Below are 15,406 nucleotides of genomic sequence, written 5' to 3' on the forward strand. Positions count from 1 at the left end.
TAATCATTAAACTATTCAAATAATTAAATGATTTATCTATTTTTTTCAATAATAATTCAGACTTATCTTTGTTGATTTTAATGTCATTCAAATTATAAAATTCATTTGCTATATCTAATATTGTTTCCAGCTGAAGTTGATTTTTTGCCAATAACATGGTATCGTCCATGTACACTTTTTCTGGAAATATGATCGATTCTTTAATATAATCAGAATAAATATCCTTTTTATATTTCGCTGTAATTTCGTAGCTATGACTTCCTTGTTGTAATTGGCAGAGTTAAAGATCGTAATATATACACCAGAGGAGTGGTGAAATAATCTCTTCCTGGTCTATTCCTGTTAAAACATTATAAGGATTAGTTTTACCAACTGCGGTAAAAACTTGATTTTTTCGGTCTAAGAATAAATCACAAATAATTGAAATGAAATTATTTGGTAATTTCAATCTTTCCATTGCTTTTTTTAACATATGAATGTTAACCCTATCGTACACTTTTGCCATATCGAAAACTAAAATCCATAGTTCTTTTTTATTTTCAATTGCATCCTGTATTATTTCTTTAATTATTTTAATTGGTTCAAAGGTAGAATTACCTTCTAATTCTGCAAATTAATTCCCTCTTAACACATTATTTCCTTTATTTAATATGGATACTAAAAGCTTTCTCATTGTTTCTAATAGGACGATTGGCCGAGTATTCATTAATTTACAAGCCCAAGGTTTCGGTTTAGATATGGGATATAAATCAGCTAGTTTTCACTCTTTTGGAATTTTCTTTAAAGTTAGACATTCATTTAAATAATCTTTAATGTATGTCTTCATTTCTAAACTACTATGTTTAATCATCTCGTATGATACTCTTGACGGACCTGATGCCTTTCCATTCAGAAGTAAGGAAATATGATACTCAATTTCTTCTTATGTTATGTGATTCATAAGACCATCATAAATATTTTCATCAACATAGTTTCTAGGGGAATATTGATCAATCCATATTCCAAACAATATTTTTTCTTGATTTGTGGATCCTGCTATTTGTTGAAAATGATTGTTAACTTCTTTTTTAATTGATTGAGGATCTGTTTTTAAAACATCATCATTATTCTCAGTAACTATTACTCGATCAATGACAATTGATTTTATTTCTCAATTCATGAATGAATTAATCATCTTCTTTTTATTGTTCATTAAATCGTCACATCTTTCTTGTATATAGTTTTTCATTTGAATATTTCTATACTAAATAAGTTCTGTTTTGTATTGTATTATTAACAAATTATTAAATTCTTTGAGTTTTTCAAGATATAAAAAAATATTTGTTGGAGTTATATCACTTGTTGAAACAGCTACAGTAACTTAATCTACATCATTATCTTGTTAATGTTGTTTTTTGTTTATAATTAAGTACTACTTTTTTAACGCTTTCAGATTTTGTGAAAAGGGCTCGTAGGACCCCGGATATCTCCAAAACAGGTCATAAGTCACACTTTCGGCAGATTGGCCCATTTTTCAGGGGCTCAAAAAATCGTTTTTTGTAAATATCTCGGCATCCAGTGGTCCAATTTTGATGAACATTTTTTTAAATTGTAGAGCTAAATGAGGGCTACAAAATAAAAAAAAGTTCATTAAAATTGAATTACTGGATGCTGAGATATTTACAAAAAACGATTTTTTGAGTTTCAGCAAAAAGGGGTGTTTTTGGCCAAAAGTCCATTATGACCTTTATATTAGATATCCGGGGTCCTAGGCTCGTGATTTACTCATGTGATTAATATTAAAGGAATCCTTCTTTTGAGATTTAGAAATTCATTGTAACTTTCTTCTAAGATTCCTAATGAAGCATATATGTTGATAAGATTTCGAATCTTTAAAATGACTTGATTTTTTCCTATTTAACATGATAATTTTCTTTTGTTTAATCAATGTCTCACGTGACTTTTCTTTATCACATGACTGTTGCATCAATTCGATTAATTTTTTCCTAAAATTTATCCATTTTTTATTTAAATCATTAATATTGTTACTTGTTGATTGGGGTTCGTCTATAAAAAGTTTTGCTGTTTTATCTTTATATGTCAACCAAATCTTCATCTGTCATTTCGTCATATGCATATATCATTTTCCATCTTCTTTGTTGTTGGAGCTTAGCTAATTGTTTTAACCCAACAATTTCTTGTGTGAAAAACTGATTTAATATCATTAGATGGTCTGTTTTTATATCATTTGGTCTGTAAAGTTTTTGATTATTTAACTGAAGTGCCAAAAAATGAGACGTCCAAATGTAATCTATCCTTGAAGACGTGGCTTTATTATTACCATTACCATAAAAGGTATGTCTAGAATTTGTTTCAGAAATATCAAATAATAGATTTGTAGTGTCAAACATCAGTATATTTTCTAAGTATTCAAAAATCTGATGTTTTAATTTTATCTGTTATCCTTTTTATTTCCTTTTTAAAAATGAATCATAGTGATTATTTAAATCACCCATCATTATTATTTCATAATTTTTTCTTTTAGCTTCATCTAATAGTCTTTTGATTTCGTTCATATAATCATTTTGAATTGATATTACATGTAAAGATGCTGGCAAATAGCATTGTACAATTCTAATTTTCAAGTGCTCTTTAAATTGGAAATCTAATGTTATGATTCGTCCTTTATATTCCATTATATTAAAGATGTGAGCGTCTAAAGATCTAGATACTATAATTCCAGTTCCAGATCCAACATAGTCTTCATCTTTTAAATTTGTAAAATAAGATATGTAATCGTTCGTAATGTTTTTATATATAAATTTAACTTCAAAATTCTTTAATGAAGTTTTGGAAATGTCTAATATGTTAATTCGCTTTTTCTCTAAAAGGTCTAATATAAATTGACGCTTTTCTATTATTAGGCCTGTACATTAAGAGTAGTTATATTAAGATAGGGTTGTAATTGGAAGCATTTTGTTTTGTTATTTTCAAACAAGTTATTTTTTTGTTTGTTAGTATAAATATTAATTTTTGGGGAGGCAGGATAAAATTTTTTCTTTTATTTCTTTTTTTGAGGTATTTTTTGTTGTACTATTATTAAAAATATATATAAAAAAATTAAGAGGAAGATCAATCTTCCACTATTGCGTTATCTCCATCTTCTAGTCCTGCCGTATTAGAAGACGATGTAATTTTAGATGAAAGGGAGTCGAGTTTTTTCGCGATTTGAGTCAATAAGGTCATATTTTGTTCAATTTTTTCATCAGATTTGGATAATTTAGCTTCGAATTCGTCCATTCCTGAATCAGATGACAATCCAGAATCTTCGATATGAACTCTTTTATTGTTATTGTTGAACGAAGTAGTAGCCTTTTCTTTCGATTTTTGATTATTATTTTTTAAGATTGATTTATGTTGTTGTTGTTATTTTGTCTGTTGTTTATTTCTACAAGCAATAAACTTTTCATGTAATGCTTTATTATCTTTTTGAATTGCTGTGAATTGTCTAAAAATCTGGTTTACCGCATCCTTAATGTACTCAATATCTTGTCGGACTGGGTCGACTGATTTGGATTGACGATGACCATTATTACCCATATATGGGTTGTCGTGGATAATATTTTTTTCATTCCATTCTCTACGATTATTATTAGGATAAGATTGTTGTCTTCTTTTATTATTATTTCCTTCTTTAGTAACATCTGCATATGAAGAGGATTTCTTTTTTTTAAATTGACTAAACGCTTGTGTTCTGTTCAAGTATTTGGGTTTAATTTGTCGTTCTTTGTCGCAATCTTTGGCAATATGTTCAGGAGAGCCGCACACGTGACAAGCTTTTTCGTCTAGGTTAAACCAAAAAAGTATGCTTCTCTTAATGTTTAATTTCAAACTTGCTGCTTCTGTTAGCACATCTTCGTCAGGAAAATACACCATTGCATATTTCAATAAGTTATAATTTTTTGGATTTCTGGGAATAACTACACTTTTAGCGCCAGATCCCTTAAGCAATTCGGTCAATTCTCTTCCTGTAGTACCAAATAGTAAGCCAGTGAGTTTGAGAGCATATCCATATCTATCTTCTCTAGACTCGTCATTTAATAAAAGTGGAATAACTCTGACTGTATGTTATTCTAAATAGCAACTCCATTGGGAGTAAAAACTGTTGATATCATCTTCTCGTTCGTATCTGATATAGGCATGTTGGTACAGACCTTTAACTCTAGTATACAAGTCTTCAATCTTTCCATATTTACTAAATATCGCACGAATTTCGTATGGTTTATAGTTAAGGGGAATATTAAGAACTTGAATCACACACAACTTCTGCACCTCTTTTTCTTTTGTCTTTTCGATTTTATCACTATCATTTTTTATTTGAAATTTTATTGGTTCATCATTTTCCATAAATTTGAATTCAGCGTTAATAAATTTGTTGTATTGATCTTGATTATTGAACTCAATTTGGAAAAGGTTTTCTTTATTTTTTTTCTGATAGATAGTTGTAATCTTCACGATATTATAATCTTTATACAATTGACTTTTAAGGAATTTTATCTTAGTGATCCTATTGTTACCCAGAATCTTATTGAATGGAGCTCTAGCCCTAAAAGACAATTTGCCATTTTGTTGATTATCTAAATCTTCTGAAGGCGGGTTTGAAGCCTGCTTATCATTAGATGATTGTCTAGTAGATTGTTGATTATCAGTTTTATTATTATCGAGATCCATTGATGTTTCATCTTATTGATCATTACCCGAATCATTTGAGGGAAGCGTTTGGAAATGAGGGCCACCTTGCAGCCTTCGTGATGAAACACTAGAGGCTGCCTGTTGGTATATTGATTTATCATAGCTTCGTTATTCGACAACGACCCAAGGACCAGTACTAGATGACCTGATGGTCATAGTATGCTGCCTAGTAGTTTGTTGTTGTTGTTATTTTTGTTGTTTTCTTACATTTCGCTTGCTAAGCACTTCAGTAAAATCTGGCTCATCAACCGCTTATATCAACTGAAAATAAAGTATTTTATTTAATAAAATTTAAATAGATATTCTATCTCATTTTCTACTATATAAATTGTATGGAGTGGGAAAGAGTTTATATCATATGGGCTGATTTGTTTACTCTGCATTAAAAAGAGTTATTGAATTGATTTTCACAATTTTCATTATTCAAAATTTTTTTGTAATACTAAAAAATCATCTGATTAATGATCACTTGACTAAATAATAAGTTGAACAAAAATTTATATTTGCAAAACTTAAATCATTAAATTCACCTTAAATGTCTAACTAAAGGGTAAGGTCCTATAGAGAATGAAGTTCTGAATTCTATATACGTATACTAGCTGTTAGGCATGAAAATGTTTCTCATTTTTATTTGTAATAGTTTTAGCACTACCACTCTTTTAGTAATAAAATTAAATTATTAAATGTAAAAGAGGTGTGAAAAAACCTATTTCACTAATAAAAAACCCATTTCTTATATATATAGAATTTTTAATATATATTATTAAAAAGTAAGTATGGTCCGGTGCAAAAAGATTTATACCTCAAACAGAGGACCGAAAAAAAAATTTTTTATTATGTAAATTTTTTTTATTTATTTAATTATATCAATAACATGTTGGGAAAATCAAAATATGAATATTAGATTAAATAACGCAATCTTCATCAGAATTATCATATTTGTCAAAATCTTCATCCATTAATTGTGCGTTATCATCAAATTCTAAGTATTCCTTAGCATTTTTAAGTGCTCTTCTCCAGAACCCAATGATTACCTGTGATGTAATTTTTTTTTTAAAAGCATTTAAAAGTGTATTTCGAACAGATAAAAGGTTTGGATGTGGGCCTGAATGTGCAACTTCACCCTTCACAACTGACCAAATACCTTCAATTAGCTGAAGTTCACAATGATATGGAGGGGTAAATGAAACTTCATGTTCATACTGTTTTGCAATTTTAACACAAGCAAATGTCACCTTTTCTTTGTTCATTTGAACCAGCTCCAAAAGTTCTGGTCTTCTTAATTCATCAGAAAAAACAATATTGTGAGCATTTAGCCAATCAATTATTTCCTGCTTTTTTGTATTTGAAGTTGGAATATTTTCAACCCACCGTTTATGATAACTTGCTCCATCCATATGAATATTTACAGGTCCATATTTTTCATAAAGTGCTTTACAAAGAGTTGAAAAAAGGTCTTCAAAAATTTCTGCATTAAAATTTCCATGATAATCTACTTGATTTGGCATAATATTTGCATCTTTGACAACATCGGGAATATTATCCCATTCATCAGCATTGTTTCTTTTTCGTCCCCGGTTTCCAGGATTGGTTTAATTGTTGGGTCCCAAATGTGAACAGAGTTGGGAACAAGTTCACCATGTAGTTTGTTAGAAGATCTATTTCGGAATACAATAATTGCTCCAAAAATTACTACTAATGGACCGTATCCAGATGTTAAACAACACCTTGATGGGGAACCCATGTATTGCGTGAAGTATGATGTAAATGACAGTAAGACTCATCAAGAAAGACTTCTGGATGACGTGGAACAATCATTTTTCCTTCTAAATTAGCAAAACGAAATCGAAGATAACGGCAACGGTATGCAACATTATTTGGCGATCATGGAGAATGTTTCGTTCTCCCTGGCCAAAATAATAACCCAAGCGATGTAATACTCGAAGAAGCTTCCATTTAGAAAAATTATATCCTTGTTCTAGAAGATACTGTCGTAGGATAACTGTGGAAAGTTGCTCAGCCTTTTTGTTAGCATCCAAAATTTTTGTACGCAAAAGTTCTGAAACATTTTCATCAGGTTGAAATTTAGGTCTTCCGAGGATTTTATGTGGTGTAAAAGTATCATCACTGCGGTTGTACCAGTCTGACACCACACTTCCAACTGTACCCTCAGCTACACCCAATATCTCAGCAATATGCTTGCGTAATGTTAGCTTATGATGATCATTACTTGTAGAGCTATCCCCCAAAAGATAGTTGTGAATGTTAATTATCATTGATTTTTCGTTATTTGTTAATGGTGCACCATTTCGTTTCAGGAAATGAGAATACATGGTATGGAAAAAAATTTTTGAGAGAATGTGTGTTTGGATATGTTCTAACAAATTCTTGAATATCAGCCCACCTTATTTAAGTCGTACGATATTTTTATTGGCGTAAATCCATCCCTTTTTTGGTGAGGTACAAATCTTTTCGCACCGGACCATATATTTTAATAAAATATAAAGTAAAATAAAAATTTATATAGTCTTGGTAGCTATAAATGTTTATAAAAGTATAATAAAAATATCATATAAAAGATGGTATCATAATAGATATTTTCAAACAATAAAAATAATTATTTTATGTTAGAATTTGTATTACCATCTTTAAATGCAAATATATCAAGATTCACTGATCCATTTTCTATAATTTTAGGCTTGTTGGAAAGCCCTTATTCTGGACTTTATAAGCGAAAAAAGAGCTTACCAATTGAATCATTAAATCTGGAAATATTTATGTTTAAAGTTGAGGTACAAACTTTTTAACATGCTTAATATCTTGGGATTCACTGATCTGTTTTTTATAAATTTAGGCTCTTCAGAAAGTCCTTGATCTGGTCTATATGAGCGAAAAAAGAGCTTGCCAATTGGATCATTGAATCTATCTGGAGATATTTACATTTAAAGTTAAGATACAAATTTTTAATATATATAGTAAATGCTAAGAATTACATTAATTTAAAAGAAATATTTACCAACTTATAGTATAATAACATTAAATAAAAGTTTTTTAATACTCATCCCCAATTTACTGTATATTATATAGTGTTTTGTATAATAAAAATGTAACAAATTTAATATTTTAATTAAAGGTAGACAAATCAGCTCATATGATTAATTAATTATATAAGTTGATTAATTACTAGTCAAATTTAAATATTTATTTAAACTATTTAATAAAATTTTAAAATTTAATCTTTTTCTTTTAAAAACTGAAGTTAAGTTAAAATAAATTTTTTTTTAAAAAAAAATTAATTTTTGTAGAGGTTCCAGTTTTATAACCATATGAAAAATTTTTATACTTAAAATATGTCTAAATACTTTTGAAATATACTTTTAATGTACTTGATTTTGCCTAAGTACTTAAATTATACTTAAAATATACTTAAACTAGAATTTGAGTATAATATAAGTGTATTTTTTACATATTTAAAATATTCAAATATTCTTAAAATTCAATTAAGTATATTTTAAGTATATAAAAAATACACTTATATTATACTTAAATTTTAATTTAAACATATTTTAAAAATATTTTAAATATATAAAAAATACATTTATAATGTGCTTAAATTCTAGTTTAAATATATTCTAAGTATAATTTAAGTATTTAGGCAAAAAAACAAATATATTAAAAGTATATTTTAAAAATTTTAAAAATATTTTAGGCATATTTTAGATATATTATAAGTATATCACAAATTAAAATAGATATTTATTTTAAGTATATTTTAATAAAATTTTAAGTACATTTTAAGTATAAAGATTTTTTATAGAGTAAAGTTTTTAAAAATTTTGAAGTATAAGATAAATAAAATTAGCAATTTTATTTAACTTCAAAGTTTTCTTTTAAAATTTTAAAATTTTACTTATTTTTATTTTTAAAAATTTATTGTTTTAAGAAGTAATCCGCTTAAAAACTACAGAAAATTACTATATAAATTTGTGGAAAAAAATTAAAACCAAAAAAAGGTACTATCTCATGATCTAGTGATTGGATTTCAATGATTTCTTTGCTAATTAGTAGCTAATGGTACCTCTTCAAAATAAAAAAAAGATATTTAAAATTGGACTGATATATCACAAGATAATTGAAACCATAATTTTTTATGGACAGCGGAAGATTTATCTGGAACTTCAGAAGATTTACCTGGAAAAAATCATTTTTTGTGATTATATTGTGATATACCAGTCCAATTTTAAATATCTTTTTTTTGTTTTGAAGAGTGCATTGAAAGCTATAAACTTGAAAAAAGATCATTAAAATCCAATCACCAGATTACAAGATAATGCTTTTTTTTGGTTTTAATTTTTTTCCCTGAATTTATATACAGTCAACTCCCTCTATAATCACTCCCGTTATAGTCACATTCTACTATATAGTCACACCAGTTGAATGTTCAAAACACTTTATTATTAAAATCTATTCTATATAGTCACAATCTATCTATAGTCACTATCACACCTATCCTCAAAAATCTTATATTAAAAAGAACCATTTATAATCACAGTTATATAAAGAATATATTAAATAATTTGGCATCTAATAATCATACAAAGATGTACCATAGCTTGTTAGAAGCGTCTCACTGAGACGAATTGAATGGTGGTAGTTTTATCCTTTTATGATCACTGGCTGATGAATTATTTGACAAAATGTTAAGCATCAGCATTATTATATTTCTTGATTTACATTTACTGCACCATTTAACATTTTGCTAAATTTCTCGGTATTTAGTGGTTGCAAAAAGACGATTAATAGTTCGTTGGAATCGTCTCATCAAGATGAATCGAATGGTGGTAAGCACATCTATCTGTAATCAATATTGACGGAGTTATTACTTAAAAACCATTTAATATTTTTTAATTTTGAAAATTGATCTAGTGATTGGATTTCAATGTATTTTATATATACCATTAGAACTGTCTTATCAAGATGAATCGAATGGCAGTAAGATCATCTCTCTACTATACAATCAATATTGGCGGAGTTACGATACAATAAAGTTTTAAATATAATTCTAGCCAAAATTATATTAATTTTTGGCCAGAATTATGATATACTAATATAAGAATTTTTTATATAGTCACATCTCTTTATAATTACCAAATATGGACTGTCCCAAATGTGTGACTATAAAGAGAGTTGACTGTATTGCAACATTATATTATGCCCCATGTACCTTAAATTAATGATTGGCCTAGCTTATCAAAAGCTTTTATAATGCCTTAATTATTAATTATCATCAATTTGGAGCATATTGAGATTTTGGGTATTATGCAAATTTGACTGGTTTGCCGATTATTTGCAGATTATTACCAAATTATTTAACCAAATTTTTTAGTGATCCAATTTTTTTAAGGTTTTTTTATAACTAAATTTTCTAGATCATAATTTGTTCTTTAGATAGATATCAAATATTTCCTTAAACTTGTGTAATTTGTTAGTAATCTCAGTAATATGTTTTAAATTATGACAAATAATTCTATTTAAAATCCTTATTTTTCAAACAAATTTACAAAATATCAATTGATTTTTATTAAAATTTCATATAATTTTTAAAGTAAGTATAGGGAACAACTTTACTTATACCATAAAAGATGGGTTAGAAGTTGTATAAGGTGTGACTATATGGAAGTATACTCATCAGATGTAAGTGATTTACTAGTCAATATTTGGAATATTTTAACCCGTATTTTTTATAAGGTGAAAAATATAGCCTTTTACCAAAGCTTTAAAATTACTAAGATTTCTAATACATGTTTTATATATGTGAAATATATCACAATAACTTTATTAATAAACATATAATATTTACATCCATTTAAATTAAAATTATTTTGGTATTATCATCAACAGCATAAAATTTAATAAAAGAAGCACCATAAATTACATTCACTATCATAAATCAATTTTAATTCAAAAGTATGGAAAATGCATAATTAAACTAATAAAATTTTCAATTAGTCTGTCGGCATACTGTTTCTACTAATTCTTTGGCTTCTGAAATAAATAACAAATAGTAAATACTTTCTAAACATACATTCTACGTTTTTTTTTTTAAAAAAAAAATAAAATTATAAAATACCTTGTGCTCGAACATAAACCATACAATAGGGATTTGCTGAAGAACCTGTGGTATCAGCAAAGACCTCATGATCTACTACCTTTCATAAAAAATTATCAAAATAATTTTACAATTAAACACCAGTATTATTTGTTTAAATTAGTAAATTTAAATACCTCTGTTATATATGAATCATTGAACTTTAACCATCGATCCTTTTCAAAATCAAATATGTATATCCAATAATGGCCAAAGTTTGCTTGACCTAACAAATATAATTTATATTAATATATCAATGTAAACTAATAGTCAAACCTACAACTTACCACTATGTATGAAAACAGCATGTAAGCGATATGCGCATTCCTGTAAATCTTGATAATGTTGGCTTAATTGAGACTTTAATTGTGATATTTTGTTATGATATTCTATAATGTAATTCAAAACATATTTTAACGTCGAATTAACCAATGCATTACATGCAAACATCTTATACATCACTTAATTGTAACCTGCCTTCAGATTCTTCTTTAACAAGATTACTTTCTTGTTCCACAGCAACCAATGAATTCTCGTCTATTATGTCATTTTTCATTTCATCATGAATGAAATCGGCAGTCAATTTAAGTAAATCGACCTTAGATAACCTGGTTGTCTTTTTCATGTATGAAAAGCAAACTATTAGAATCTCTATTATATCTATCTGAATATAATTTGGCTCTTTTACCTTATCCTGCTCATAGTCATTAAGTTCCGCTTGCAGTCTATCGATATCCTGTTTCCAATTATGAGCTTCTTGTCGTCTTTGTTTTAACAGTTCATAATTCTTATCTAAGTATCTATCAAGATAAATAACCTTGTCAAACCGAAGAAATGCATTTGATTTATAAATATTGGACGTGGATCGATCAAATTGCACACGCTATAATCAAGGTTAACCAATATGCAATTGGTAAAATTGGTAATGAAAATAAAAGCATTTCTTTCTGTATTGCATTATGATCTACAAAATTACCTCACCTGAACATGGATTTGTAATATAGGAGGTATTTTAGTAATAGTAACTTCTCTTATCACTTGAGTGCCATCATAATCAACCTGAGTGAATTGTATTTAAAATTAAAATCTAATGGCAGGAAGTACCAATAACAAATGATAACGCATAATTAATTCACCAGTGACGCATCAAAATAAACATCCAGTCCATCATAAAGATCACGTCCATCAGCGGCAACTACAATGTTCAAATTTAAATTAAGGTAAAGAATAAATAAAGAAAGAAAAATATGTTTAATTATTTAATTAAAAAAGGATATCAGGTGGTTGAATGATTCTTCTTTTGTCAATAGTTCACCACTATTTTGTTTTTTGTGGAGAATTTGTCTTGTTTGGCCATAAAATAAACTAATAAGATTGAAAACCCAATTGAGCATGTAAAATTTTATATAACAAATAATATAAAATAAAATCGTTACCTCTTGATAATATTTTGTTCATCGCCATTTTCATCAGTCATAGGAAGCGATTTCAATGCAGCTTCGAGTTGAAACATCACATTGTCCATACATTCTACAAACATTCATCAGAAAGAATCTTAGTCTAATAGTTTACCAAACAAATTATATGGACTAATAACTTAAATACCGGTAACATCTTGCTGTCTCCCAAGCAGCATTTCTGAGGCCGCTCTAAGTTTATCTTCTTTGGAGGTGTTATAAAAATCAGATGACAATTCTGGCCCAGTATTTTCTTTTTCCTTTCCCTTTAAAGAATGCGATGTATTTGATTCATTATAAAAATGGTCGGGGACAATTCTATCGTCTACTGAAAGTGCTGTGCCTTCTATTTCTACAGTTACTTCTTCAGATACTGTATAAATATCTGAATTACCATTATCTACGGTCTTGGATGATGACGGACCTGGACTTGAATCATCAATAGCCATCTTGTTGTCATCCATAGGAGATTTTGACGTATCTTTGTATTCATCATCATCATTTTTGGCATTGACAAGAGCCAAATATGCTAAATCTATATCTGGAGAGATAGATCTCTGTGTTGTATGTATTAAATTTACAAATAGTCCTCGCAAAAGATTAACAACTATAATTAATCAAAAAAAAGAAAAAAAAGATATAAATAATCAAAAATATATTAAAATATAATATAGTATATTTAAAACAAATGAAATTATAATGTACATTGTTTTGCTCTTTTAACCTCGGATTTTGACACCTTTCTATGACCAATAGTTATAGATTGCCAGTCTAATTCATAGCCATTAGAACCCGATGAATCAGTGGCTAAAACAGCTGTACGTAATTGTCGTATTGTAAAATAATACTAAAATCGAAAAAAAATAATATAAATATATCTAGTATATCTACACAACTACGAACAATAGATCTTAATCAATAAAAACCTGTAACAAAGAGTTGAGATAACATGTATTCCCAATGTTGTCTAACCCCACTGGCCTAATAACATATTACATGATTTAATCGCTATTTGTGTGTTTAAAATCAAAATCGAAAATTATCACTTACATTTCCAAAAGATAATCAGGCATTTCTAAAATAAAATTTATTCATAATTATTATTAATAATAATTTCCAAAGCAAATTTATATAATAATATGAATATTCTCACCGTTTACTGGCCCTTCATTAACAGAACGTAATATTTTTGTACTATTTCTAGCTTTTCCAATAATATTCAAAGCCTCTCGGTATTTTGCTCTTGAAGAAGGATTATCAGTATTCTAGAGAGACGTTATATTAATTTCAAAGTAAAATAAAAAAGAGAAATAGTACAAATGAATATAAGAAATAAGTAATTACTAATACGCTATAAGTATCGATTAGAAATTCGTCGGAAACAGTGGAACCATCAACATCTCCAACGTTTAAACATTTATAAGCTTCTTTGATATCCTCTTCATGAAATCTACCTATAAACATAAACAATTCGTAAAATGATAAATTATTAAGAACACAACCCGAATGATATTAAAGTAGAAAATTATTTACCTTTAGATTTTTCTACGGCGACTAGCTCTTCTAGAGCTTCGCTTTTCCTTTCTTTTGACATTTCATATATAGCCTGCAAGTATTCTGGAGCTTTTTCTGGAACCTCTTGCACTCCTAAATTATATGCCCATATTAAAGTTTGATCATCCATATCAGGAACACATCCTAAGATAAAGCAGCTAGAGTGTAATGAATATCCAGATTCTGGGTCAAAATTCGAACAATCGGCGAAAAGAGCTTTATCTTTAGCATATCCATATGTAAAAATTTTCTTAATTAAAGAAATGGCGCTAAAGGAATTATTCATAATATTTTCAAAAAAAAATCCAATGTTATTTACATGACGTTCCAAGGACATTATTCAACTTTTCATACGGTTTTTTTGCAGAGTATTTCGAATACTTATCTATAGAACAAAATGTATCAATACTACACTAACACATTACTAATATATATTATACATACAGTATATATATATTTCAATGATTAATAAATATCTCATGATAAATAACAAGTCACTCACTCAACTTATAAGATATCATTAATAACTCTTCCCTTGTTAATTTAATGTTCCGCTTCTCATCATCAGACAAAGGAAAATCGGGTGGATTGAGACTGTCGTCTATTAATTTGAACCCAAGCTTTTCAAATAAAGCCTGGCTAGAGTAAAATTGTTTGTCAGAGGGCCGTAATTACTAAATCCTTATCAAACATATAAAGGATAAAGAGATGTACCAACCTCACTTTATCCATCTCAAAATTATTACAGTTGAATTCTAGAGTTTGTAAATCTTCATCAATTATATTACTAAGTATTTTTATCATACTTTCAATGGTATCGATTAAATTTGTTTTATATTCAAATTCAGCATGTTTTATAGCATTCGCGTACGAATGTTTCCTTAATTTACCCAAATCATTAAATAACCTCAAGTCGATAAAAGGTTCTTTAATTTCGATATTCACAGCAAGATTACACACACAACATTTAGCCGATATAGATGTTTTTGTCGTAGTTGTCGTATGAAGGTGATGTAAAGTATTTTCAAACCCGCAATTTGATTGTTCCATTATCGCATTCGGAGTGGTTGTTAAAAAAAACCAATAGTGACATTCTTGACACAAAAATACAGTTTCAACGTCGTTATCGAATTCTATAGATAAATAAAACTCGTGTTGGTGATCCTCTCCAGGATTATAACGTATCAAATCATGAAGCCAAGCAGGAGGCGTTTTTCCAAGTGCTGAAAATTCCATATGTTCGCTTGTATCCATATTATTAGGACGGGGTGGTAATGGAGGTGGATCTTTTAAAATGTTAGTGTACATTTTGAAAGTTATTATATACACAAAATTATTTAACATAAAGGAATCAAATAATAAATAAATTAGTCATATTAAACTTACTTTGTGACATGGCCGGTATTTTCAGAAATTTGATCGTGTTTTTCTAGAGCAAGATAAAATTCAATGTTAACCACTAGTGTATACGTACTGTCATGTGTTTCTGTTCATTTTAACTTCGGACCAGATATGT

At 28.0% G+C, this 15,406-nt stretch overlaps 4 protein-coding genes across 4 annotated transcripts; all 4 read right to left on the reverse strand.

Annotated features, from left to right (window-relative positions):
* Positions 1-3,111: 3,111 nt before the first annotated feature.
* OCT59_021461 (uncharacterized protein) lies at positions 3,112-4,710 on the reverse strand (the record flags this gene model as incomplete). The annotated part of the gene is made up of 3 exons (XM_066146542.1): positions 3,112-3,351; positions 3,505-4,100; positions 4,194-4,710. 3 exons carry the CDS (start codon positions 4,708-4,710, stop codon positions 3,112-3,114), a joined length of 1,353 nt encoding a protein of 450 aa, XP_066005669.1.
* Positions 4,711-5,636: 926 nt separating this feature from the next.
* OCT59_021462 (uncharacterized protein) lies at positions 5,637-6,239 on the reverse strand (the record flags this gene model as incomplete). Its single annotated transcript, XM_066146543.1, has 1 exon — positions 5,637-6,239. One exon carries the CDS (start codon positions 6,237-6,239, stop codon positions 5,637-5,639), a length of 603 nt encoding a protein of 200 aa, XP_066005670.1.
* Positions 6,240-6,447: 208 nt separating this feature from the next.
* OCT59_021463 (uncharacterized protein) lies at positions 6,448-7,064 on the reverse strand (the record flags this gene model as incomplete). The annotated part of the gene is made up of 2 exons (XM_066146544.1): positions 6,448-6,557; positions 6,656-7,064. 2 exons carry the CDS (start codon positions 7,062-7,064, stop codon positions 6,448-6,450), a joined length of 519 nt encoding a protein of 172 aa, XP_066005671.1.
* Positions 7,065-10,540: 3,476 nt separating this feature from the next.
* Positions 10,541-15,286, reverse strand: OCT59_021464 (uncharacterized protein; the record flags this gene model as incomplete). The annotated part of the gene is made up of 21 exons (XM_066146546.1): positions 10,541-10,776; positions 10,862-10,940; positions 11,017-11,105; positions 11,167-11,268; positions 11,357-11,495; positions 11,568-11,762; positions 11,861-11,938; positions 12,016-12,074; positions 12,195-12,244; positions 12,316-12,409; positions 12,485-12,943; positions 13,042-13,183; positions 13,263-13,317; positions 13,387-13,411; positions 13,490-13,601; positions 13,681-13,790; positions 13,870-14,112; positions 14,210-14,275; positions 14,393-14,529; positions 14,609-15,176; positions 15,277-15,286. The coding sequence occupies 21 exons, from the start codon at positions 15,284-15,286 to the stop codon at positions 10,733-10,735; spliced, it is 2,856 nt and encodes a 951-aa protein (XP_066005672.1). The 3' UTR covers positions 10,541-10,732.
* Between the last annotated feature and the right edge of the window lie 120 nt (positions 15,287-15,406).

The sequence above is a fragment of the Rhizophagus irregularis genome, chromosome 30 (assembly GCF_026210795.1).
Source record: "Rhizophagus irregularis chromosome 30, complete sequence".
NCBI lineage: Eukaryota > Fungi > Glomeromycota > Glomeromycetes > Glomerales > Glomeraceae > Rhizophagus > Rhizophagus irregularis.